Here is a 27,296-nt window from a genome sequence, read left to right on the forward strand (position 1 = left end):
GAACGAAAGTGTTAATGAAAGATGCGGTATGTCAGGGAAGGCCGGAGGTGTGAGTTGTGGAGTTGGTGAGTGGAAGAAGATGCTGGTAGATGTATGGAGAGGAAAGATGAAGGTGACTAGTGATGTAAAGATGTATAAAAGTTACATTTAGAAGCTTAATCAGTGAGAAAATCCTTAACTGGAAGAAATTTTTTAAAGAACTAGAAGAAAAGATGAAGGATGCAAGGAATGAGTGTATTGAAATGGATAGGTGGACTTTCATTTCATATGTGTTAGACTCAAGCAACAAAAGTTGTATACATGAACAGTTAACATATATTCATTTATACAGATCTGCTTGTCACTTATTTGCTCAGTATCTTCTTCCACCCTCATTTCATGGACTCACAGCTGCTGGTTGTCATGTCACAGCCTCTCTGCCATCATCCTTCATGTCTTCCACCACTAGACACACATACACACACACACACACACACACACACACACACACACACACACACACACACACACACACACACACACACACACACACACACACACACACACACACACACCTCCATATATTTCTCAAACTTTCATGTTTTTATTCCCCCTCATTTGATCAACATCCAATCAGACTCACTCTTTCCATCTCTCAATATTTCTCCCCTTATTCTCTTCAGTTTCTCATGCATACATTAGCAGATTTTCAAGGTCAATAGATTGTGTCCTTGTCCTCTGCACCCTCATGCAGCAGAGTATTAAGGTTACAGTAGATGCAGGCCTTAGGTATACATGCTTTCCTCTAATTTTCAATGCACAGGTACATTTCAAGTCAATTCAGGTAATCACATTTGTGCATTATAATAATTTCCTAACAAGTCTTCTAGTTTTTGTTAAGTCTTCCCTCTAGATTAATTTTGCTGTGATGAACAACTTGAATAGGTTAATGAAATATTGCTTTATATTTTTTCATCCCCTAATTGAAAACAGTTGGTAAATATTAACATCATTAATCCTTTTTTCTCTTGCTTTGTGGACTTGAACTGACTAGGTTTTCAGAAGTTGATAGTTGTGTTTGGTTTTGCTTTTGGTTAATGCAAGTGAATGAAAGTATTGCTGATTGATCAGTGGTCATTGATGCTGTGTGAAACAGTGTTAATGTTGAAAATCATTTAAACAAATGTGAGAAAAAAGAAATAAGATAAGTGTGTAAAATGCTTGAAGTGAGTGAGGGAAGTGTAGGAAATTGAAATGCTGTAGTGAAAACAAGGCGACTCAGAAAGGAACACTGGAAGAGACCACTGAGATGTAGACAGACAGTGTGCACTGCGGCTGTCGTTGTGAGCAAACACAAATGCACCACAGAATGGAACTGGAGTGGCTTTCCAGCTTGCCGTGATGCTCCCTGGACGCCACACGCTGCTGCCTGCCCTCGGTGCTTGGGTCGCTGTTGCCCTGCCACTCCCAACACGCTCCTCACCCAACATCTCTCCCCCACAGGCAAAGAGACACCCGATGTCATAGAGGTGGACAAGGAGAACCAGCAGAACAACATAGAGACCAACGGTGGTGGGGGGCTCGGGGCTGGGGGGCTCGGGGGTGGGATGCTCGGTCATATGCTGCAGAATGGTGGCCGCCCCCACACCCCTAACTCAATGCCTGTGCCTCCCCCCAACCCTCCCAGCAATGCCTGGCACAACTGTCGCAAGATGATCTATGTGCCGCGGCCAGCCCAGAGAGGAAGTCCCTCTGGGTTCTGGCCAATACCTGAATCCTTTTGGCCGGACACCAGTACTCTCTCCTTGGTCAGTACTTCATATGGCTTAGAAATTAAGAGAGAATATTGAATTATATGCAATGGTATAGTGACAGGACAGTGACACCAGTACTCTCTCCCTGGTTTTGAATATTTTGAGAGAAGTATTGATTTATATGCATTTGTGTAGAGATAGGACAGAAACATCAGTGTTTTCTGCCTGGTCAGTAATTAAGACAGTTTACGTTAAATGTTATATGTCAGTGGTGTAGTGACAGGACAGGGATCCCAGTACTCTCACCCCAGTCTGTAGATAAGATAGTTGGACTTTGTTCAACACTTTTGATTGCCCTTGACTAACATTAGAATAAAAGTTAGGGTACTTAGATTATTGAATAGAAGTCAGAATAGTTAGAATAGATATTAGAATAGAAGAAAGTAATTAATACCACTGAAAACTGTTATTTCTTTAGTCAGTGTTCAGCATACAATATCCTCCCTGTTGTGCCTCCTCAGCCGGCAAGAAGTGCCCATCCCAATGTGAAGTTCACCTGTACCAGCCAGGAGCCGATGGTGATAGACAACTTGCCCTTTGACAAGTATGAGCTGGAGCCGTCACCACTCACTCAGTACATCCTCTCCAGGAAGCAACCCACTGTCTGCTGGCAGGTGGGTCAGCTGTACACCACTGCAATAGTCTTGCTTGCTTTTTATCTGTTATTTAATTCAGACTTGATTCTTATCTTCTCTGTTGAGGGCCAAGGGATTAAGAAAGTGTTGTGAATGTGAAAGTTATGTGGCTTGCTATGTGTGTGTACTATCTATATTCATTACAGTATATTTGACTTTCTTTCAGTACATTTTTAACTTTCAGTTAAGTTCTTGTGTATCATCTTGCCATTTGATGCTACTGTTCCAACACCAAATTTAAACCAATGTTCAATAAACCAGTATAACCCTTGCTGTCTCCCACACACAGGTATACATCCCAAACAGCAGCAAGAACAGTGATGTGGGACACCCGTTTGGGTACCTGAAGGCCAGCACCACCCTGCAGACGGTGAACCTGTTTGTCATGCCCTACAACTACCCAGTGCTGCTGCCGCTCCTAGACGACCTCTTCAAGACCCACCGTCTCAAGCCCACCAAGGAGTGGAGGATCCAGTTTGACAACTACCTCCGCACCATGCCCCCTTACTATGCCAATGTACGGCTTCCATACTGCCACCCTTTTCTGCCAAGTGTGCTAATTTACAACTTTCTTTTTACTTTCTTTCTACCTCTACACCATGCCTCCTAACTATGCTAGTGTACAGGCTTTTCTTTCTCTTCTTTTTATCTTTCTTTTGTTTTATCTTCACACCGTGCTTATGTATGTGTTCTTTCTTTCTTTCTTTCTTTCTTTCTTTCTTTCTTTCTTTCTTTCTTTCTTTCTTTTATGGGTTCTCTGTTACTTTCTCATTCTCCCTACTGTACCATTATATAAGTTCTTGCTTTCTTTTTTTTTCACTGACTTGTTTGCTAGGCAGGCATAGTAAAACACAGTGTGAAGGTACATTTCATACACAAAGTAGACAATATAAAGTTTGATGGTAGCTGGTGCATGTGTTAGTAAGGTGGAAGGAATACAGTGACACTTATAACTTTATCCATGATGTTAATGAGTGTGTCAAGGGCTTTTGCTAATTACTTGCTAACCACATGAGTACATCTTGTCTACCTTAGATTCCTCAGGCCACTTCTTACCACTCCACACTAACATAGCATTCTGGCTTCCTCTACACAGCCCCTGAAGCGTGCCCTGGGGAGGATGGGAGCTCCTAACTTGGTCCCTGACAACCTGGACAACTCCCTCAGCTTCCAAGTCACAAACCACCTCAAGAAGCTCAAGAATCAGGCCAAGCTGGAGTATGAAAGAATCTGCCTAGAGGTGAGTGTCTTCCATCCATTTTTATGTTAGAGGGAGTTTGACAAAGGACTACAAAAAGGCAGGAAAAAAGACCTTATGAGTATAGTCAAAAAGGATTGTGCAAATTAGAGAAGTGTCTTAAGACCTCCTTCCTGAAACAGTTCAAGTTAAAGGAAGAAAAAATGCTGAGCAGGCAGTGAGTTCTAGCACTTACCAGAAGAAGGGATAAATGATTGAGAATACTGGAGAAAGTAATGCTCTTATCATGGGACAAAAACTACAAAGGGAGCAGGAAATAGAGACTGTTATGTTACCTCTTACCAGGCCAGTCTTTGTCATCTGTGTATAGTGATGTAGGCAAGGCTTCTCAGGTGGCTGCATTGATGGAGGGTGCAGTAAGTCTGTGTAGCTCACCAGTGTGTCTGTTCCTGGCAGGTGGAGAAGAGGTTATCGCAAAGTAGTTGTGTCACTCATGAAGGGATCCGAGTGCAGCCCCGGCCCTTGGCAGGCACCTCATCTCAGACCATCTCCTGCAAGGTATGCCTCCCCCCCTTCCCCCCCTCTCTCTCTTTCTCTTATGCCCGGCTTCTCAAGAAATCAAGAGAGCACAGCTCTCACAGCTAAATCAGGCCAAGAGTGAAGGTAAAGTGGCTTTTTTCTGCCATACTAAATTGATAATCAAAGAGAGGACAGTAAACCCCGGTTCGAACAGCGGGATCACAAGTGAAACAGTAGTTGTGAATATCACCGGTGGTGGTGCTGCCGCAGCACCAATCGTTGTGGTCGGCTCCAACAAGGATTCGACCAGTGGTTCCTCTGGTACCATCAGTGATGGATTGTCTGCATTGGTCAGCGCCCGGGACCCTGCTGGAGCTGTGGGTGTGAGCGTCTCAGTGATGGATGTGAAGAAAACACCACGGTTGGTTTCCCCTGCGCCGTCCCAGCGTCTTAACTACAGAAGACGGAAAGGCGCGAAGTAATACGTACTTCCTACAGGAAAGTGTTTTTGCTTGGGTAATTTAATGTTTTCCATACCTTTATGGATCATGATATTTTCCCTTTTTCCAACTTAGATGATAACGATTTGACGCATCATTTAAACAATAATACTATACACAGTTTCATATTACATGTTATTGATAATATGATTTACAAGCCTTTCAGATATTATGATTGTAACAATGTTACTCACCTTACCATTGAAAATAATACCTGGGAACCATCATGTAATTACTTATTTTGTGATACTAATGCAACTAGTGATAAATCGCCTCCAGCCTTGAACTTGCTAGCAGTTAATATCAGCAGCTTGCCTCTTCATTTAGATAGCTTTGTCGATCAGTGTCTTGTCGTTAGCAATAAGAAATTTGATGTGATAGGATTTTGTGAAACACGCCTTAACGATATTATTTGTGAACTGTATTCCATTGAAGGATATACCACATACTATAACAACAAGAGTACTCAAGGTGGGGGTGTGGCTGTATACGTCAACATATTCCAGACTTCCTTACTTAGTAATCTATGTTTCCAGCTGCCACACATTGAATCCTTGTTTCTTCAAATAACCCATCCACAAAAATTCATTGTAGGAATGATATATAGACCTCCAAATTCTGATGTTGATGATTTTCTTGCTTCTTTAATAGACATTATTACTTATACATCCAAATGCAAAATACCAATTTATATCATGGGTGATTACAATATCAATATCTTGAATTATCACGAAAGAAGTGCCCAAGATCTCGTGAATATGTTCCATAGCTATTCTTTTTTCTCTACCATAAATAAGCCAACACGTGTAACTAGTCATTCAGCAACTATTATAGACCACATCTGGACAAACGACATTGATCATTATATTTCCAGTGGAATACAGGCAACCCCCGTTTAACGAAGGTTCACATAACAAAATTTCGCTACAACGAAGGTTTCATTTTACTACCATCTGCTCGTTTAAAGAACACCAAACTCGCTTTAACTAAGTTTTATCCAGGTAATTTTTTTCCAAATTTGAAAGCCTCACCATATCACGCAAGCTGACAGGCTTTTGAATACACCAGGAGCTGCTGGTACTAAGGACTACCTCAGGAAAAATCCTGTGACACCTATAAAATAAAGATCAAGATCAAGCCTCTCATGGACAAGTATCAAGATCAAGATCAAGATCAAGACAACACGCGCAACACTCACTCCCCAGTTAAAACATAACAGCGTCAGCAGCGCAACACTCACTCCCCAGTTAAAACATAACAGCGTCAGCAGCGGCTTGTCTTCCCTAGCTCAACTTACAACCAAAACGCCCTGCAATTGGCCTAGTGTTCGTAAGAAGACCAGGAAGTCTCTTACTCTCCAAGTGAAGCTAGATATTATTCACAGACACGAGAGAGGCCAGAAAACTATAGCAGTGCTGGCCACCATCTCGACTCCATATTATACTGTCTCTATTTTCAAGTCAGCAGACTCTATTAAGAAGGCTGGTGAGACCGTATCTTCCTTGCAAGCTAAAAGAACCACCTGAACTCATGACTCTACAGTACAACGGACAAAATGGAAAGCCTTGTGGAAATGTGGTACATAAGTTTTGTATGCAGTACAATGATGCGCACTTTGTTTACATTCCACAGGTTGCCGGTTAGTGTCTTTCCCATTTCACTCTTCCTCCCTTCATAAAGTTAAGATCAACATTATAATGACTTAAATTAAACTACCTAAATGTTTAACTTCATAATTTTTATTTTCATTAAACATTTTACTGTACTATGATGCACTTTCGCTTTGCTTACTCTCAATGGAAGTTCTAATCAGGGGTTAAACTTGTTATAATCGGTTTGCTTAACGAAGTTTCGCTTAACAAAGTGTTTTTAAGAATGTAACCCCTTCGTTAAACGGGGGTTGCCTGTATTATATAACTCTATCAGTGACCATTTACCTATTTTTAGCTCATTTTACATGAAGAACAACAGTAGCCCTCAGTCACTAACTTCCATTAATAGGAAATTTACAGATGAAGAGGTAAATGCCTTTAAACTCAATCTATCTCGCTATGAGTGGCAACTAAATTCAACAAGTTGTGATGTAAATGATCTTTTTAACCGGTATATAGAGGAATTTATTGAACTTTACAACCTACACTTTACTGTATCTACTACCATAATTAAAGAAAAACACTTGGGCAAACCATACATCACGCCAGCTATTCTCCTATTACCGTATTTTACAGCTTACAAGACGCACTTTTTTTCATAAAAAATACCCTGATAAATACTAGTGCGTCTTCCATGATAGATGTTGTATTGTAAGGCAGCATCCAACCTCAAGTGAGCTTGGACACTTGACAGATAGCGACCTGGATTTGTATGTTGAGTCATTACATTATGATGTTAGCTTAAGTACCATTTAATTTAGCCTTTTATATTATGTAAACTCAGTACTTAGGTGTTACAAGTATTTACAATACCATAATCCTTCCTGCAGCCTACTCAGTGTGTGGAGAAAACGGGCCGCTCCCTCGTCTCATTGCAACACACACATACATGCACACGAACGCACAGACATCATGCCAGCTGCCTTTATACCTTTATTAATAGAGCATCCGAGTGGCTTGCTCATTCAAGCAAGAGTCAAAACTCCACTTGTGAATTGTATTCACATTGATAAAGCCTATGAAGCACGACTGCAAAATGAAATAAATACAAACTGCAGCACTGACATGTTCGGTTTTGGCGATCGGACAAGTGATTCCGTAATGTAAACAACAGGTCCAAAACATGCCGTCACCCGCCACTAAAACAAGAAGAGATGGACTGTTTCACTGTGTATATGTATTTACCTATGGTGTTTTTATTTACATCGTTTTAAATTTGTGGTGAGTGCTCCAGCAAATTTGTAATGAGTGGTGAAACAATAGTGTCTTGCAGACTCCTTGCTTCTTCTGATGTTTTGTGTTCAGTGGTCGGGTATATGGTGAATGCGTTTTTGTATGAGAATGACTTTTTTTTTCTTCGAAATTTCTTTCAAATATTAGGGTGCGTTTTCCAAGATGCAGCGTCTTACAAGCCGTAAAATACGGTAATTAAGCAACGCAATAAACTACAAGCACTTTACGCCAAATAGCCCTTAACGTATGAAACAACTTTTAAATCTTTCAGAAATAAAGTGACATCCATCATAAGATCAGCTAAGGAAAATTATTATAAGAACAAATTAAGAGACTGTGCTAGAGATGGAAAAAAGACCTGGAGAACTATTAATAGCTTAATGGGAAAAACGTATGCAAAATCTCCACCATCATTTCACTTTAATGGAGGTACTATTACTAATAATTATGATGTGGCAAAAGCATTTGATGATTATTTTAGCAGTATAGGTAACTTACTTGCCAATAACATCCAAGATATACAGCCTCCTTTCAACACGTATCTTCCTGAACCTGTCCCTTACTCTTTTTATTTAAGACCTACGTCACTGGCTGAAGTTAAATCTGTAATTCTTATATGAAAATCTCTACTCCCGGCCATGATGAAATTCACTCAAAAATTATTATCCAATGTTGTGACATTTCACCGTTTCTAGTATTTATAATAAATAAGTCATTTCAGGAGGCAATGTTTCCACATCACTTGCAGATCGCACGTGTTGTCCCTGTCTTTAAGAAAGGTGACAACTCTCTACCACAGAATTACAGACCAATCTCCATTTTGCCCAGCTTCAGTAAAATTTTGGAGAAAGTAATGGTTGTAAGGCTTACGGACTACCTCACAAATAATTCAATTCTTTCGTCATCCCAGTATGGTTTTCGCCCAAAGTTCTCTACAGAGTTAGCAGTTTACAGTCTTTGTCAAGATATATACAATGCAATGGATAACAAATTATTTCAGTTAACTGTGTTCTGTGATCTTACTAAGGCATTTGACACCATCTCTCATTCCATCTTACTACATAAACTGCATTGTTACGGAATACGTGGTATTGCTAACAACTGGTTTAAAAGTTACCTATCCCATAGAAAACAATACACCACTTTTAACAATGCCTCATCTCCTTGTAATAACGTCACATGTGGGGTTCCTCAGGGATCAATCCTTGGCCCTATACTTTTTTATTTATATTAATGACATCACCCGCAGCAGCAACAAATTAAGCTTTTTACTATTCGCTGATGACACAACTATCTCTATTCAAGGATCTAGTCTTGAAAGTATCACTCACACTTTAAATACAGAGTTGTCAAAAGTCTCTAATTGGATCAAGAGCAATAAACTAACCTTAAATATCAATAAAACTAATTTCATGGTTTCCAATCCACTTATGTCTCGGCCAACACACACATCAGTTACAATTGATAATATTACACTAAATGAAGTTTCAGATTTTAGGTTTCTAGGAGTCATCATCGATAGAAAATTGAAATGGAAAGAACACATTGACATGATGAAATCCAAGATATCTTTATTAACAGGAATAGTTTTCAGAATAAGAGATTACTTGAATGTTAACTGTTTACGTCAAATTTATTTAACATTAGTATATCCTCACCTATTATATTTTTGTGCCGTGTGGGGAGGGGCGAATGGAACGTATATAAACAACATTTTTATTACTCAAAAGAAACTTTTGCGTGTCATTACTTACAAACAACGCTACGAACACACACACAATGTATTTAGAGATCTAAGATTGTTAAAGCTTCCAGACATTTTACATCTGCAGACACATTTATTTGTACATAAATCTTTACATTCATTTCCCATCGAATGTGCAGGACATCGCATGCCAAGCAGAGTGTCCTGTCAAGAGGAGCCAAAGCCTGGAACGATCTACCTCAAGACTTAAAATCCGATGGAAATATACTATCATTTAAATGTAAATTAATAAAAAAATATTCACCTCGTATGACAATGTATAGATGTATAGTATTTCACAAATACTACATACTCTGAGTATAAGGTTTTATAACAGATAACACTATTTATTAGGTCCTATTTTTGTACGTTATTTCATTTGTGTATGTGTATACTTTTTTGTAATGGCTAATATTATTTAATTTTGCTATATATTTGTATATGAGAAGTCCCTTGCTATGATGTTCTCCGTATAATAATCTACAGGCCCTAAGAAAGCTTCGGCTTAACGGGCCTGGCTTTGCAACACACTATGTTAACTGCCCATTATGTACATGACTATAGAGCCAAATAAATGTATCAGTATCTCTCTCTCTCTCTCTCTCTCTCTCTCTCTCTCTCTCTCTCTCTCTCTCTCTCTCTCTCTCTCTCTCTCTCTCTCTCTCTCTCTCTCTCTCTCTCTCTCTCTCTCTCTCTCTCTCTCTCTCTCTCTAATCCACTCCATAGATTCATTAAACACATTTCATATTAGCAAAGAAGAAAAGAATTGGGTGATAGTTTTTGTAGTTTTTTTTCTAATCTTTTTGCTTTCCTCCTGTTGCCCCTCCAGACCAGTTGGGTCACCTGCGGGACCAGGTGACAGAATACCCAAGTTTCGTGCTGGCAGTGAGGGAGGGGGAGGTCAGCCCACAGATGTACAGGAATCCTTTTGACATACCCCGCTCACAGCTTCTCGACCAGCTCACCCGCATGAGAGCAAACTTCCTACAGGTTTGTCCTTCACTGGTTATGTGTGACTTTTTCTTGGTTTTATTGTAACTTTTCGTCTCCCAAATCTCTAGAATGCCACTAAGATTTTTAAAACTTTTATGAAAGCCTGATGTGTCCAAGAATGTGGCCTCTTATTTCAGATAATTGAAATGTGTGGGGGGAAAAGAAAGGTTAAGGCAGGAGTTCTTTAACTTTTATGTACTTGGACTCTATTGATTGCCTCCAGTCTGGTTACTTATCAGTAATTATATATTTGTGCACATTTCAGTTGTTTGTATTGCATGTATCTTATCCTAGGAAATGTTTATATACTGTACCTCTGTCAGTCTCAGGATGTTTGCAGTGTATGCATTTCCCTCCCAGGAAGACATAGTAACACTTCTTATTCCTTGCCTGCAGTCCTCCCTGACGCTCCTTCTCACAGACCGAGACCTTGACCAGCTCCACTGTCGCCCTATTAGCCAAATGGGCAACTACCAGGTATGTGAGTTTATTTTGAATAGAACTTGGAGGGTTTAATGGATTAACTTGAAATTCCAGTTCAGGAATTGTAAAGTCAGTGTCTTACTGTACTTTGGTGTCTGTTGTCATAATATATAATGGAGTAGATGATTCATTAAAACAATATTTTATCATTTCTCTCTTCCTCCTCTCGTAGGATTACCTGAAGAAGATGACACCACCTCTGAGGGAGATTGAGTCAACGCCTGTCAGGCAGCATATGTTTGGCAACCCCTTCAAGATAGACAAAGTGAGTGTCTTCAGTTCTCTGTGTTTAGATTCCCAGCACCACCTTTCATGCAGTGTGATTAGTAAATACACAGTTCTTTGGTTGTTTGGCCTGATGATGTGGTGTGGAAAGTATTCATAAAAGATAAGTTTTTTCACTGAAGAATGTAAATGTCTAAATAAACAAGCTGGAAAAAAAAACTTTTCACTAAGTTATTGGTTTGCCATGTCTTACTATATATGAATTATAATAAGCGTCATCAAGCTTTAGTTGAGATGTGTTCATAGTGATGTTAAAGGGTTTGATGCAAGTGTGTCAGGAATATCACAAAGATGATAAATCTTCTCATGTTCTTCATTAGATTGTCTTGTCCATGCATTCCAATATTTTTGTTTTTTCTTTTTGTTATTAGCCTTACTCATCCCATGCATTCTGCATCAATTCCTTGCACACTTTTAAAAAGCATTACATTCCCTCAAGCTTCAGTGCTTGTCTGTCTTGGATAATTTCATGTGCAGGACAACCACTTTGCCCTTCCTCCCACACAGAAGATGTCGATGATGGTGGACGAGGCAGATGTGGACCTGATGGGGGCCGGTGGTGCCAACAGTGGGAGCGGTCGGGGGTCCAAACGGCCGGCCGAAGCACAGGTGCCCGTGGGACGGCCCAACAAACGGCGGCGTGGACCACTGCCCCATGACTTCACCCTGCAGCGGGTCAGGAAGAGCCCCAGCTCCACCCCCAGCACCAGCCCTGCCTCCACCCCCAGCTCTAGTCCTTGTCCCTCCCCTATCCCATCCCCTTGCCCCATGGACTCCCCCTTGCCCCCAAGGATGGAAGAACGGGTGGAGCCCCGGCCAGAACTGTCCCCCATTCCCCCAAGACCCGAGAGACCCGACACGCCAGTTTTTCAGCCGGGGGCATGCTATGCTGTGGCACCTCCCCCCAATGCCAGCTATTCCCCTGGCATCCCCAGTGTGTCCCCACCCGGCTCCCCGAATCCCGCCATCCCAGCCTCCCCGGCACCCGTGGAAGAGCGACTGCACCCGCTGCCGGCCGACAGCCACCCCATGCTGAATGGAGGTGAGGCTCTCACACAATGATTTCTCTTGTCATTGTCTCCTGACTTGATTAATGTCATTGGCATGTTTTATTTATTTGATAGTGATTGTCTGTTACTTTGAGTTTATGTATTGTTATTGAATTTTTTGTTATTTTGAGTTTATGTATTGTTATTCAATTTTTTGTTTTGTTTGTATATTTAATCTGCACTTACATATCTTGTGGCATTCCATCCCGTATGTGTATTGCTGTAATTCATTTTATATCAGTAACTTTAAATCTTCACGTAGAAAGAATAAGGTGGAGTCTTCAAGTGGCTGTGTCTACAAAACCTTAATTTCCCTCATCTGCTCACACCCAGATGTCATTCCACCACCACCCTCCTTGCGAGATGAAGAGGTGAGCCAGAGCAGCACCAGCAGCCTAGAAATATATGATGCTGAGTTTGAGACCCTTCCCCCGCCCCCGAGCCTCACACCGCCCCCGGAGCCCCCAAGCGAGGAGCTGCCATTGGAGAAGAATGGTGTTTTGCCCCCTACTGAACAGAGGAGAGGACCTACCACCACCACTAGTACTCTCACTACTATGACCACCACCTCCACCACTTCTACTACTGCTGCAACTACTATAATAACCACTAGTACCACAACCACCACCACCACCAGTCCGGCAACCCCTATCGTCACTACCGCCACCGCTGCAGCACCGCCATCTGACACGCAGGCTACCAAGACCTACAACAAGGAGTTGAAAATGAAATGCTTCAAGCTGGTGAAGAAGCCTGGCAGAGGTGAGGCTTTCCTTGTGCTAGGTGTGCTGGGTGTCTGCATGGAGGGGTGGGAGGAAAGATGGAAGGAATTTAGGATGATTGCAAAAAATTTTTCAATTGCAAATTAAATGTTGGATAGAAAACACCCATTACGAGGGGCTGGAGTAAAGCAGTGTATGTCAGCTGTTGCTATGTCAGTATTTAGAGAATTGTGCCATGCAAAGTTCCTGAGGTGTAGTAGGGTGGACCGCAAGACTGTCCCATTCCACCTGGGACTGATGAGTCTAAGAGGCTATGATTTGTGTATCAGTGAGTAATGCTTGATCTGGGCCACTGGTATATAGATAGATGAAGTGCCATACATCTGGACCATAGTCACCTCATGTGTCTCTGTGCTTCCTTTCAGACTTCCGGTCACTGTTTGACCAGCTGAACACGGTGCAGGGTTCCTACGAGTCCCGGCTCAGGATGGTGAAGGAGGTGGTGCATGAGGCAGGCAGATTCAAGCGGCACTCTCTGGTGAAACTCCTCACTCAGTTCCTAGATTCCATGATGACCTCAGAGAAGGGAGGTGTGGCAGCAGCGGCAGCGGCAGCAACTCGGGCCAGTGTGAGAGTTAACGGCCACAGTAGATAAGAGTGGTGTGCTCAAAGCCAATGTTGAGTGTGTGGAATAGTACAATGAGAGGAGGGCAACTGTGCAGTGTTCTGTGCGATGCATTTTTCCAGATGACTCACAGACAGTGAGGAAAGTGACTTAATAAGTACATAGCTCTGGTGGTCTCTCTGCCAGAGAGAGTAAGTGGCACACTGTTGGATAGAGAGGAGTGCATCTTATTCACCAAAAAACTGAATGCAAAAAGTCAGGCAATGTCTGAAAATACTTACTATTCTGGAAGGTACATTACATTTTGTGCACATTCACTGCCATGGCCACATTTGAGTTGAAGTGATGTTTTATGTACTGTAATTGAAATTGGAAGACCACACATCTGCAGCAAGGTGTTCCTGCTGTTGGTTTCCTGCATCATGTGTAAATGTGGCACAGAAAACCTCTATATATGTTATGACATGATAGCACATAACATCAGGATAGAGAGGAGTTGAGGATCTGTGTCAGGAGTCTGAGTGGCTTGCTTAGTGTTGATCTTATTCATTGCTGGAATTGATATATCATGATACAGTACTTTTATATGACCAAAATACTGTTACTTGTTTAAATTAATTTTATTATTATTCATACTTGCAGGTTTTAATCCCTTCCATCAGGACCTACCCAGTGTTTTTTTTGTATGTTCTGGATGTGTAATATTAGGCCAGAGATAGAGAGTGGCATTACCAATGGAAGATAATGAATGATACATGACAAAATGCTCTTAATTTTTTTTTCTTTTTTAAGGTAAAGAAAATTTGAGATTTATAAGTTATGGGATTTTTTTCTAATTTGTGTGAATGATGAACCAGCATACAGTAGTAATGTACAAAGGAAAGCAATCAAGACGATGAATGTGGCCAGAAAGTAACACATGAACTGTGGTGGAAACTGCTCCATGTGTGTGTGTGTGTGTGTGTGTGTGTGTGTGTGTGTGTGTGTGTGTGTGTGTACTCAGACCAAATGAAAAATGCTCATTAATGGGCACTTGAGTGAATATGAACACTGCAGCATTCATGAGACAGATGGATGAGAGTTATTCCAGAATTGCTTGTGCCAGTGGTGTTGTTTAATAGGCTTTGAGTTATGCAAGCCTGAGGGAGAGGACAGCAGTGTGTGGTGGGCCTGATAGGTCTTGCAGGCAGGTGCTGACTTCCTGTTGTGTGGTGGATGCTGGCTAACTGGCTGTTGGCTGGCAGGCAGAGGAATGTAACCACTATGCCTCAAATAATCAATCTGGAGTATTTTTGCTACATAGGACATGATTTCTGTAGCCCCTTAACTTGTAAATCTCCTATTTTTACATATAAAGAGGTATTCTGGAAGGAAAGATTGGATATTGACTTCTGCATTATTTTTTTAATAGAGAACATAACTCTAGTCAGTGGACATTACTGAACTTACATTGTAGCCTGACAACTGATCAATTGCCAAATGTTGCATTTTCAACCAAGACCTTCATAAAGCTTCACTCCCAAGTGGATGACAACCGTGTACAGTCACATGACAAACATTTGCTTTGTGATCGTTTTGTAAATATTGTGTATATTTATATTTTATATATGCAAATACAGTTGAACCTCAATGTGTCACTCCATTGTTCCTTCCTCAGGGCAGTTGTTGGGGGGAGAGTTGTATTGTCTGCTGAGCTGATGAGCTAATACCTCAAAGGAAGCTAAGGCATTTTAAATTTTTATATGTATTTTGTGTTCACTTTATTACTTCACTATTTACATCATGAAATATTTCAGAAAAGACATCCATCTGCTGATCACCCAAGGCAAAGGACACACATCCCTGATTACAAGAACACTTAGCTACACAGTGCATGACTACTTGTTCAAATGATGCTGAACAGAAATGATAAATTATCTATTAGTTACGAATATTATTTTAAAAGTTGGCATAATCATACTTACAAAATGAAACATTGAGCTGCTTTAGCACTAGTAGTGAGAAAGTAATCAAATCATATTGTGAGCATGATGTACACTTTCCTTGCTGCACCTTTCCTCTTTCAATAGCAGTCATACATTGCCTGGAGCTAATAGAATGTGTAAATCCAAAATTCTTAAATTCAACATATGTGGTAAGAAATGTTTACATTTAATGGTACAATTCTATGTACAATTCTATTCTGGATTATAAATACATACTGTATTAATTTCCAGTGATGCATTACATGTGAACAGACTGAATTGTTGAGGGCACAGGAATGCCTCCCCTGAGAACTTTGAGATTAATGTTACATTTGTTTTTTGGTGTACAAACATTTAATTTTTTTTAGAAGTGAACACCTGCTGACAAGTCACACACAATGTGATGCACTTCATTTACTACATTCATGCAGCAGGAAAATACTGGCAATGTAAAGGTAAAGGCTTGCGACATGAACAACATGTCTATGGGCATTAATTACAACAAAACTTTACATATTGTATAACTGTAGCACTGGCAAGGTGCAAGATTATGTGTGGAAGACTACAAGCAAAATACCCATGAAAGGCACATTTATACATACACATTCCAAACTTAAAAAGAGTAAAGTGTTTGAGTAACACCATTATTGATGGAAGAACTAAATGTTGCCACAAAGGAAGCACTTGCCATCACAGCAAGAAGCATTCGAAGCTGCCTTCAATGCTACTTTTGCCAAGAAAAATAAACCACCTAATGCACTGCACTCAGTGTTACAAGACCTATAGAAAATATCATTGGATTTTCCCTCCAATCATGCAGGAAGAGGAATAACCAGTTTTGTCATTAATAAACAAGCAAAGCGTGTGCACAGCACAGCGTGCAAGTGTGGCTGTGGGACAAGTCTGCTGTTAAATATCAAGATTTGCAAATTTCTGAAAGAGCATAACCTGACTGCAGTAAAGTATGAATAAACACTAATATCATCAGTTACAGTGTAAAGCACAAAGAAGCTTGGATCAATCCTCAGCATCCCAGTTCCATCCCAGGCATCTTGTGTCTTGTGCTGCTACTAATTCCTTCATGGCCTTCCAACCCATCAGTGAATACAGTAAATTATTGTCACAACCACATTCTTATATGAACTATGTATGAACATAGATGTACAACACTGTACAACAATGTATTCACCTACACATCCAAACATCACTAGTTACCTTCTACTGTGTCTGCAACATCTTTATGGATAAACATCTCACTAGTGCAGCCTTTGCCAGCTCCAGTCAGCTCTACGATCCCTTAAGCTACTCACGTGGCATCACAGTAAGTGCTGTGAGGAAGTGCCAAAGTAACAAGTGCAAGTAATTTGTTAAAAGCCACAAAATTTTTGTTTGGCTATAAGAAAATATTTTTAATATGAGTATAATACATATATGTATTATTAACTGCACTCTGATGCTTATAGAATACTTAAACTGTACTATTGAGAATACTTATCATAGTATATTAACATGTTATTTTTAAAATGTGTTGTAGCAGTTTGACCTTGCCTGCAGGAACAGGACTGGCAGCAGCAGTGTCCCTGCAGCACACCAGAACAGTGCAGTGTGGCAGCACCTTAGGACCACCTGCCGCACTACCACAAGGCAAACTGTGCTACTGAAAGCCAGCAACAGTTGGTCTTAGCTGTGGGTGGTGTACTGTCTATGAACAGGTTTCAGACTTCCAATGAGTGATAATACAATGCCTGCATCAAGTGTTGGATACACCAACCTTTATGTATTCCTGGTGTGCAGACTTACAGTACTTTTAACACACTGACCCAAGTGGGCTGCACTGAGTACAGATGAGGCACTTGTCACAGCACTGATCTAAATGCTTGGTAACACAGGCTATGGCACACCTACGCAACACAAGCCTACAGGTATATATATATATGTGATGGGGCAACTAGGAAACATTGAGTGTGGATGATCACTTTGATATGGCAGGTAGTAAATCAATACTGAGTACTTGTTGAAACATCCACACAGACCTCAGTATTATTCTGAGTGCCAGATCTCTGATGTATAAATCAGTCCACAGATAAAGAATGCTTTCACACACACAATAGCATGTGACCTTCTGGTCTGTAGATTGTAAACAAACTATGATTTAACTATTGCACAAGATAGACAATAACAACAAAGGAAAAGAGGAAGAGGAACCAGAAGGACTTAACAAATTTTAAAAACTTTTCATGGCCAACGTAACAACTACAGAAATGTAAAGACCTAAACACTATGTACACAAGTACTACTATCTTCTTCCACCTCATTACTAATGTACATAAACTATAAAAAACCCAACAGTGAAAAAAATATTAATTTGTACCAGAATACTGAGGAGGAGACAATCAAAACATGAAAAGCAGCGACTCAGAACACAATTTGGATGACTGGCTCAGTGGAGGGCTTCTGTGGACCATCGGAGAGACGTATGTATTGCCTTGTAGTCCTAAGAGAGGCTCAGAGTGTGCAGGGAGGGTCTGGGAGTGGCCTGTATGTGGGATTTCCCGTGGAACATTCTAATGACTTTTCTTGTTGCTCTCAGTACATGTCGGAAAAGATTGTTATTATAAATTGTAAGTCTTTATAATGTCTTTCCTGATTAATGAATAATTTTAGATATGAAACGAGAAAGCAAGGAATACTTATACCTCAGGCTAACAAGCATACATCCATTGATTCGCAAGCATTCCTTCACACTTTAAATTCAAGATTTTTAATGAAAAACAAATTTTCACCATGAGGAATCCACGATAATCTTAATCTAACTATGCCAGTCCCAATGTCACACACTCTTGTAACAGCCAGATTAGAGAGCTTAGTGGTAATGCTTCACAGTCCACACCTTACCAGGCTCTCCCAGACACACACACACACCAGCACTCCGGGACCTTCACTAGAGGGACAGCCTATTTGTACTACAGTTGGGATTCTGCATGAAGAATGGTGAGGAGAGAGCTACTGGGAACAACACACAGGAAAGAACAGACTCACGGCACCTCTAGGCTGGCACTCAAGGATCACACGAGGAGCAGGAGAAGGAAGAGGGTGTTTTGACTTGGCTTAATATCCAAGTGTCTCAAATGAAAATATATCTGGTGTACATTTTAGTTTCTCTCTCAACACACTCACACACATACTTCAGCCTTGATAAGCCACTATTTACATGCTTTGGAATCACTGCAGCATGTGGAGAGGGAAACACTGCCTCTGTGCAAATCAAGCTTGACAGGAATGTTTGGTACACATCTCTGCCTCCCCTACCTCTCACCCCAGGCCAGGCTAACCCACAGGACATTTGGCAGTCTTGCTACACTCCACAGCTGCTAATGTTTATAGTGTCACTGGCCCTAACACGTTTTACTCTTGTGCCAAGCAGTTAAGTTAGTGTGATAATATTGCTACTGAAGAGTGTTGAAGGTAAATGTTGAATTTTGATGTGGTTATTAGTAAAAGAGTTGAACCGTTCTACTTAATACTGTATGAAGCATATTATCCTCTGCTTATAAAACCTACTCTAAATATTTTCTTGTAATTATGTAGAATAAAAAGACAGGAATCTATTAAAGAAGGGAACTTATGAGTTAAATACTTTTTATATGCTACTCAAGTGTAAAAATAAAATAGAAAAATACTAAATAAAACTCATCACTGTACATATGGCAGTCAAAAACAATATGGACAAACTGAGTCTTCCCAAAACTCCTTCCCTACATTACTAGTATACCTGTTGCTGCTCCCTAGTGCACCACAAAGAATGTACAACTACTGTGCCACCATCCCCACAACACCCCCAACACCCTGCCTGCCCTCTTGTCCTTCACAGCACTGTCGGGAGTCCTGTAGGGCAGCGACAACTTAGCTCCTCCTTCCTGTGGCTGGTGCTGCTGACTGTGCGTCCTTCTCACTTCTTGTACCCCAGGATGGCCTCCCCCACACCAAAGTAGTACACCATCTGGGCAATGCCAAACAGCGGGGCAATGACGATCATCCTGCAGGCGCCACCCTTGAAGAATGCCCTTGGTCCTTCCACCCTCAGGATTGTGCTGTGAAGGAGGGTGTGGCTTGTGAAATGACAGAAGCATTTAAGGTGATGTGAACAGCAGAGCATTTTGAGTTAATGTGTGGTGAGAGATGAGCAAGACAAAGAACAAAAGGAGGAGGACGAAAAAGAGGACAAAAAAGCAATGGGTATAAAAGTGATAATGATGTGTGAATACTTCATCTCCTAAAGAAATCTAAAAAAAAAAACAATTTAAATTAAGTGTAGTGAACTGGTTTAGTACTGAGACCACTGGCTCTACTATAACCACAGCCAAGCTAATGGAGGTTCACTGTGTGTTTCCTGACAAAGACTTACAATTCACCGAGATGAAAGATGAACAGTTGCTCCAAACACACACACACACACACACACGGCCCGGTAGCTCAGTGGTTAGAGCGCTGGCTTCACAAGCCAGATGACCGGGGTTCGATTCCCCAGCCGGGTGGAGATATTTGGGTGTGTCTCCTTTCACGTGTAGCCCCTGTTCACCTAGCAGTGAGTAGGTACGGGATGTAAATCGAGGAGTTGTGACCTTGTTGTCCCGGTGTGTGGTGTGTGCCTGGTCTCAGACCTATCCCAAGATCGGAAATAATGAGCTCTGAGCTCGCTCCGTAGGGTAACGTCTGGCTGTCTCGTCAGAGACTGCAGCAGATCAAACAAACAGTGAACACACACACACACACACACACACACACACACACACACACACACACACACACACACACACACACTTTAAGGAAAAATTGGATAAATGAAGACATGGGGACAGGACACTAGGTAAATACACACACACACACACACACACACACACACACACACACACACACACACACACACACACACACACACACACTTCTCATTCAACTAGTACTTGGATGAGAATATGATAAAGAAAATATTAACCATCTTAATTAAACCTCAGTTGGAATATGCAGCGGCGATATGGTTACCACATGTATGAAGGAACACGTGAAGAAACTAGAAAGAGTGCAGCGGTTGGGAATGAGGATGATACCAGGTTTTAAGGAGGTGCCGTATGAGGAGAGATTAAGAAGATTGGATTTACCCATGTTAGAAGAAAGAAGAGAGAGGGGAGATATGATAACAATGTATAAAATAGTAAATGGAATAGATATCCCAGATAGAGAAGACTTGATAAGGATGTCTTGCAACAATCAACTGAGAGGACACCCAACGAAAATACAAAAGGACATTTGTATGGGAGATGTCAAGAAGTATAGCTTCCCATATTGTGACATTGACAAATGGAACACACTGAGTACAGAGGTGGTGTGTGCGGCGAGTGTCAGTCAGATGAAGGACAAATTTGATAAATGTGGACAAAGAGACAGGAAATAAAGAGCCAAGCTCGGGCCCTGTAAATCACAAATAGGTAAATACACACAAACACACACACATGCATGCCTTCCCCCCTCCTGCGGCCTCGCTGCACAAGACTCTCTACTTCTTCTCATCCCTATTCTGTCCATCTTCCTAATGCAAGAGTTAACCAGTATCTTCACTCCTTCATTCCCTACACTGGTAAACTCTGGAACTCTCTACCTGTGTCTGTATTTCCACCTGCCTATGACTTAAACTCTTTCAAAAGAGGAGTGTCAAGACACCTCTTACGTTAACTGGACCCTCCTTTTAGATTTTTTTGTTTTTTCTCTTTCTACTTTCCTTTTAACAGGGCCTGGCAACCAGCGGGATTTTTTTTTTTCCAACACTGTTTTCCCTTGGCCAGTGCCCTTGTAATGTAAAAAAAAAAAAAAAAAAAAAAAACACAACCATACTTTCTGTCCCTCCCAGTTGCTGTCACACTCACAGAATGGCGTGTGCAATCCCTCGATACTGGGTGTCGTTGCTGCCTTTGGTCAACAGCTGCAGGCGCGTCTTCACCACATCAAAGGGGTTCACTGCCAGCGCTGCCAGGGAGCCCGCAGCACAGCCAGACAGGAAGGAACACCAGAACACTGCCTCCCCTGCAATGAATAGAAGAACAGTGAGTGTCTTTAGTGGTAAGAAGCTGTGTTCATCTTAAATTTTTGGAGGCATGTCTTGGTTTTTTAAATTAATGTGTGTGAATGCTTGTGAATGTAGTGTTGATGTTATTTCTCTGGTGCACATGCAAACTTACTAAACAAAAAATGGGTTAACTTTATTATTATTGCTTATCTCGCATTTCTTTTTCCCCTATGTGTGAGAGAATGGGTATAAGGTATTAATAGATGAAAAATGTGTTCGTTCATTAATTCATACAAGGACTATTAAGTGTAGGCATAACAGTTCTTGCAGCCTCCATTAATTTCTTATGTTCTTGTGGATGTGTGTATAAGAGGATAACTTTTTCAAACCTTCAAGTCCTCAGTATACCGCCGCACACAAACGCACCTGATCCGTCAGACTTGCGGGGGCCAAGGGAGTTGAGATGAGCAAACAGTGGGAAGTACACGATAGAGAAGGAGACGTCCCTCAGCATGGTGGCGGCGGTGCCCTTGTACAGCCCAACGATACCCTTCTCCCGCAGCAGACGCAGGGTGATGGAGGTGGCAGAGATCTTGGGCACAGTGGCAGCATTACCTCCACCTGGAGGGAGAAACAATTAATGGGTAGGAGGGAATATGTGTGTGTGAATGTATGATTGTGGTTGCATTACTGACACCTGGATGAGAGAGGCAGTTAATGGGTAAGAGGGAATGTGTGCATATGAGTGTATGACTGTGAGGAGAAAGACAGCTAATAGGAGGAGAGCGTGTGTTGAGTATAGTATTACAATGCATGCTTGAACTACTTACAGAAAATTTACCTGAATCTAAATGAGGTGCTGGAGTGTGTTGATAAGTGTAAATATGACTGTATGCTCGAGCTAAACAGAATTGTAATATCTATCTCACCTAAATTCACACCTTACATAGTTCTAACTCTTAACCTCTCTTTTATTTCACAAGTAAGGCAGGATAAAATGTTGAGTCCCTGTCCCATCCTTCACTCAACTATACCAGCTGTCTATTGATTATAAGCAGCTGATCTCTATTAAGTGAGGGCAGGAGTACTTTCTCTTTACTGTCAGGATACATAGAGGTAAGAGAGGGGTGTGAATGTGCCAATGTGAGATCTGTGTGGCTTATCTTGGCTATTCCCTCTTTCTTGGGGACACCTTTGATTTATATGTGTATGCTAACAAGACTTCTTTTCTCAATTCCCATATCCTGAAATAAATCTTTACTTCTTACTGTTGCCCACATTCACACTAGCAGGTCAGTCTCTATCCTTGTCTCCTCATACTTCTCACACTTACTGGACACTGCCTGCGCTGCCACTCTCCCGGCATCCTGCAGCTGGATCTTGAGCAGCTCCATGGGTGTGGTGACAACAATCTGACACATTCCCGCCAGACCACCAGCAATCATCTCCCTCTGGATGGGCAGCTTCCTGTGTTTGTAGGGTGTATGAATTTAATGTGTGTATCTCTATGTATAAATTATCTATCTATACCATCACCACCACTCACCCTAATGACACAAAACTCCTTCTCCCTCCCTTTATAACATCATCCACACTTTTCCATTTCCTCTTTCCATAACTTTCAATCTCCACAACTCATTTCCCTCCACAAACACACACACTTTTGTACCTTCACCTCCTCACTACCACTGTCACTACACACTCTTTCAGCTTCTATTCCTTCCCATAACACCTTCACACACACATAAAACACCTCTCCAATACATTGCACCACTTTCAACACCACAGGCCTGCAAACCACCACCCTACCAGCACTCCACCACTCACCCCTCTTTGGTGGTGAGGTGATGGCGGAAAAAGTCGTTGGCAGTGAGTTTGATGGCCTTCTCTGGTGTGATGAGCAGAATGTTCACCCCCGAGCCACGGTACATGCCAAAGTAACCCTCCTGTCGGTAGGTCTTGCGGAAACAGTCCAGCCTGCGGAGAGGGGGCAGAGTTACAAATTCCTGACAATTGTCTTAAAGCTCCTCATTTTGCTTACTTTGATTCACGCCCACACACACACACACACACACACACACACACACACACACATCAAAGTAACTTGTCTCATCAGAAAATGTCTTCCAGTTTTTTTTTTTTATAATCTTGATCATCACACACACACACACACACACACACACACACACACACACACACACACACATCAAAGTAACTTGTCTCATCAGCAAATGTCTTCCAGTTCTCTTTTTTTTTTTTATAATCTTGATCACCACACACACACACACACACACACACACACCAAAGTAACCTTCTGATCTCTTTCAATCTTGAAGAAACACTCCAGTTTGCTAATAGGAAGGAGAGTTACAAATCCCAGAAACACCTTCAAGCTCCTTCTCCTCTTCCTTCCTATAATTCTAACCTCCAGAGACTTGTACAGACTTGTCCCTTTCACACACACATGCACCACAGTAGCCTTTCCACCTGCAGGTCATGAAAGGAAAGTTGCTGCTGCAGTGTGTTTAATCTGATGTGTCAATGCATACACTTAGTTCAGCATTAAAAGGGAAGATTTCTCAGTCTTTCACTGCCACCACACTACACTATCTTGCCAGCCTCTCCCTATCTATTTCTATGTATTCTAGGTATGTGTATGTTTGTTTTGTTATGACCATCCTGTTTACTATGTGTTATCAAATATGAATTACATATCATTGCCTTAATCGGCTATCTGCATTTCTGATTTGGCAGTGAAAAATGACAAAGTTGTAACAGGTGTGACTGAGGATGAAGCAGGAAACTTGGGTGCTCTGGAGAAGTCTGATCTGCTCTAGTGACACTGAACAGGAACACAATCAAGACATATTACTCTGCCTTATGAGCTGCCCAGCCGACACAACATCCACCAGTAGTCCCACAGCACCACCACCACCAAGGCAACACTCACATGGAATTATACATGCGTTCGCCATTGGGTCCGATCTGCTGGTTCTGGAGGCGCGTCTTGACAAGGTCCAGCGGGAACACACACGTCACCCCCACGATGCCCGCGATGCCTCCATTCAGGATCTTGGGCAGCAACCTGTGTCGAAGTGATGCAATGGTGAGTATCAGGCTGTGGAGAAGTGTGTGTGTGTGTGTGTGTGTGTGTGTGTGTGTGTTAATCTATGAAGGGAAATCTAGCCAAGGGCAAAAAAAAAAAAAAAAAATACTAAACAAAAAGGCCCACTTAGATGCCAGTTCCCAAGCAAGTCCAAAAAAGTGAGCCAAAAAGAATGGGATAAATGTCCAGAAACCTCCCTCTCAAATAAGTTCATGTCATAGGAAGATGGAAACACAGAAGCAGGCAGGGAGTTCCAGAGTTTATCTGAGAAAGGGATGAATGAGTGTGTTTGTATGTTTGTTTTGTTATGACCATCCTGTTTACTTATGTTATTCTTTTTCTTTTATTTGCAATGTTTTCTGAAACGAGTGTAAAAAATAATCAATAAATATACTCTAGACATTTATAAATCTTTTTTTTTTCAAAACTTAAAATTTTAATGACACCAAAGTTATAGTTATTTCATAAGTGTCACTTGCTCCAGGGTGAACTCTTCTTGCATTACTGATATCTTTCCTTTCCTTTTACTTCTAATTCTCCAAAATAGTTTAAGTTCTCCATCACTAAGCAGTCTTTTTTCCTTTTCTTCTTTCACATACTTTTCATTTTCTCAAGTACTCTTGCCCCCTATTGCCCATCCTTTGAGTAGTGGCTTCCTTGTCTCAATTCAACCAAGGTACATACATTTCATACCGGGACTGCCACGTGCAGGACCGATGGCTTCTTGCAGCTTCCCTTATTCACTTTGCTATAGTGTTCCAAGTGATGGGTTTAAATGTTCTCCTGTCACATTCTTCTTTTTTTTTTTTTTGCAGTGCTGCCAAACTTTCAGTCAGTCAACAATATTTATGTACTGTACCAACAACATGAAAATACTGCTGCTATGAAGACAAAGACAGATACACAGCAGTAAGGCCAAAATCTTATTAGTATTCTGCAAAAAAAAAAAATAAATAAAAGAAAGAAAAAAAGAAGAAAGAAAAGAAAAAGAAATAATAAATAAACAAAACTAAACAAATAAAAATAATAAAAAAATATAAAACAGAAATAGATAAATAAACAAAAAACAATAAAATAACTAAATAAATAAAATAAAATAAATGAAAAAAAATAAAGAAAAATACAGAAAGACAGACAAAGACAAGATGACACACACACACACACACACACACACACACACACACACACACACACACACACACACACAGACCTCAATGTTGGACAAATGCCATGAATTTATCGAGACACAAGCTTGGTGACGCAGGAGCCAACAATATCCCCCCTCTCTCTCTCTCCCCTGCTGGTGTCACCCTTCCTCTGCTGCTCTTCCAAGTCTTTATCTATTGGTGGGTGAATGCAAAGTAAGATTTAAGAATCCTATTTGAAATCTATTGTAATTCTTTGTTTTCTCTCTCTTTTTCTACTTTTGGTAATGATGAGAGAGAGAGAGAGAGAGAGAGAGAGAGAGAGAGAGAGAGAGAGAGAGAGAGAGAGAGAGAGAGTACTAAACCATTCAAAACACAGCCAAGGTACAAGATCTGACAGATTATGTTCCACTGTTTACATTCCAAGTGGCTTTTTTATAGTCAAGTTAGCTACCCAATCCTCCCACCCTCTCTCCCTCCCAACAGCTCCCTTACTGCCTCCACCCTCCACCCTCCTGGTCTCCCTCACCTCTCCCTCTCTGTACTCTCCCTTACTCATTCACTTCCCTGTCTCCCTCCACTCTCCATCTCCTTGTCTCCCTCACCTCTCCCTCCCTCTTTCTCTCCCTTCCTTCATCTCCCTGTCTACCTCTCCCTCTCTTTCTCTCCCTTCCTTCATCTCCCTCTCTACCTCCCTTCCCTCTCTTTCTCTCCCTTCCTTCATCTCCCTCTCTACTTCCCTCCCCTCTCTTTCTCTCTCCTCTCCCTTCCTTCATCTCCCTTTCCTCCCCTCCCTCCCTGCTCTCCATTCACACAGTGCCAAGTGAGGTACACACACAGTACGTACATGGTAAAATAGCATCACAATCTATGGGTTACTATATAAATTTGTGTGTGTTTTTTGGAGAATACCTACAAAAGAGGAGCTCGTCTTCATTTTCTTCTTTTATTTATTTCATATTATTTTTGTAAGTTTGTAAATATTTGAATTCTATTAGTGTAGAAAAGACAGACTGTGACATGAAGATAGATTGATACATTCATACATACACATATTATTTGGGGATGTGTGTGTGTGCAAAAGAGTGCTATAAATAATAATAATAATAATAATAATAACAGTAATAATGATGACACAAAAAAACCCCCCATATAATAACAATAAATGATACTAAAAATGAATAAACTAAACATATAACAATAATAAAAAAAAAAAATTAATTAGAAAACAAATAAAAAAAAGAAATAGATAAAATAAATAAACTAATAACACACCACCACAACACCACAACACCAGTAACACTCACTTGAACTTGGGCTGCTGGTCTCCCATGGTTGTGTTGTCCTGCACCACCGCCGCCACCACCTGCAACACAGCAACACACCTGACCTTGACACACACACCTTGGCATGCTCTGATAAGAATGCTGATGGTGATGATGGGCACTGATGGGGAGGGCAAGGATGGGAGGATGAGTGGTGATGAGAGAGTAATAAAAGAGGGGTGGAAGAGGGGGATGGAGGGGGGGTAGGAGTGATGATATGATAGGGGGAGGGGGAGTAGGGTGGCTGTTACTGTTCTATTGCCACAC

General features: G+C 41.2%; 2 protein-coding genes across 5 annotated transcripts in view; one reads left to right on the forward strand and one right to left on the reverse strand.

The window, feature by feature from the left end:
* The window catches only part of LOC123520031 (integrator complex subunit 6-like), a 34,087-nt gene extending 19,026 nt beyond the window's left edge, over positions 1-15,061 (forward strand). Inside the window, 12 exon segments of the mRNA XM_045281871.1 lie at positions 1,483-1,787; positions 2,255-2,407; positions 2,718-2,945; positions 3,525-3,668; positions 4,083-4,143; positions 4,146-4,184; positions 10,104-10,264; positions 10,664-10,744; positions 10,923-11,015; positions 11,543-12,077; positions 12,418-12,846; positions 13,232-15,061. Of these exon segments, the coding sequence (XP_045137806.1) occupies positions 1,483-1,787; positions 2,255-2,407; positions 2,718-2,945; positions 3,525-3,668; positions 4,083-4,143; positions 4,146-4,184; positions 10,104-10,264; positions 10,664-10,744; positions 10,923-11,015; positions 11,543-12,077; positions 12,418-12,846; positions 13,232-13,461 (2,459 nt within the window). The 3' untranslated portion in view covers positions 13,462-15,061.
* Positions 14,816-27,296, reverse strand: part of LOC123520032 (mitochondrial glutamate carrier 1-like) — a 15,539-nt gene continuing 3,058 nt past the window's right edge. For 2 of the 4 annotated variants that reach the window (XM_045281872.1, XM_045281875.1), the window contains exons 2-8: positions 27,012-27,070; positions 24,404-24,538; positions 23,281-23,430; positions 22,787-22,920; positions 21,880-22,074; positions 21,314-21,470; positions 15,177-19,486 (exon numbers count right to left, since the gene is read on the reverse strand). In XM_045281872.1, coding sequence (XP_045137807.1) covers positions 19,345-19,486; positions 21,314-21,470; positions 21,880-22,074; positions 22,787-22,920; positions 23,281-23,430; positions 24,404-24,538; positions 27,012-27,070 — 972 coding nt within the window. In that variant the 3' untranslated portion in view covers positions 15,177-19,344. Of the gene's footprint in view, positions 19,487-21,313; positions 21,471-21,879; positions 22,075-22,786; positions 22,921-23,280; positions 23,431-24,403; positions 24,539-25,769; positions 25,903-27,011; positions 27,071-27,296 lie in introns of those variants that run through there. The other 2 variants (XM_045281874.1, XM_045281876.1) reach the window with 2 other exon arrangements.

The sequence above is a fragment of the Portunus trituberculatus genome, chromosome 46, assembly GCF_017591435.1.
Source record: "Portunus trituberculatus isolate SZX2019 chromosome 46, ASM1759143v1, whole genome shotgun sequence".
NCBI classification, from domain to species: Eukaryota; Metazoa; Arthropoda; class Malacostraca; order Decapoda; family Portunidae; genus Portunus; species Portunus trituberculatus.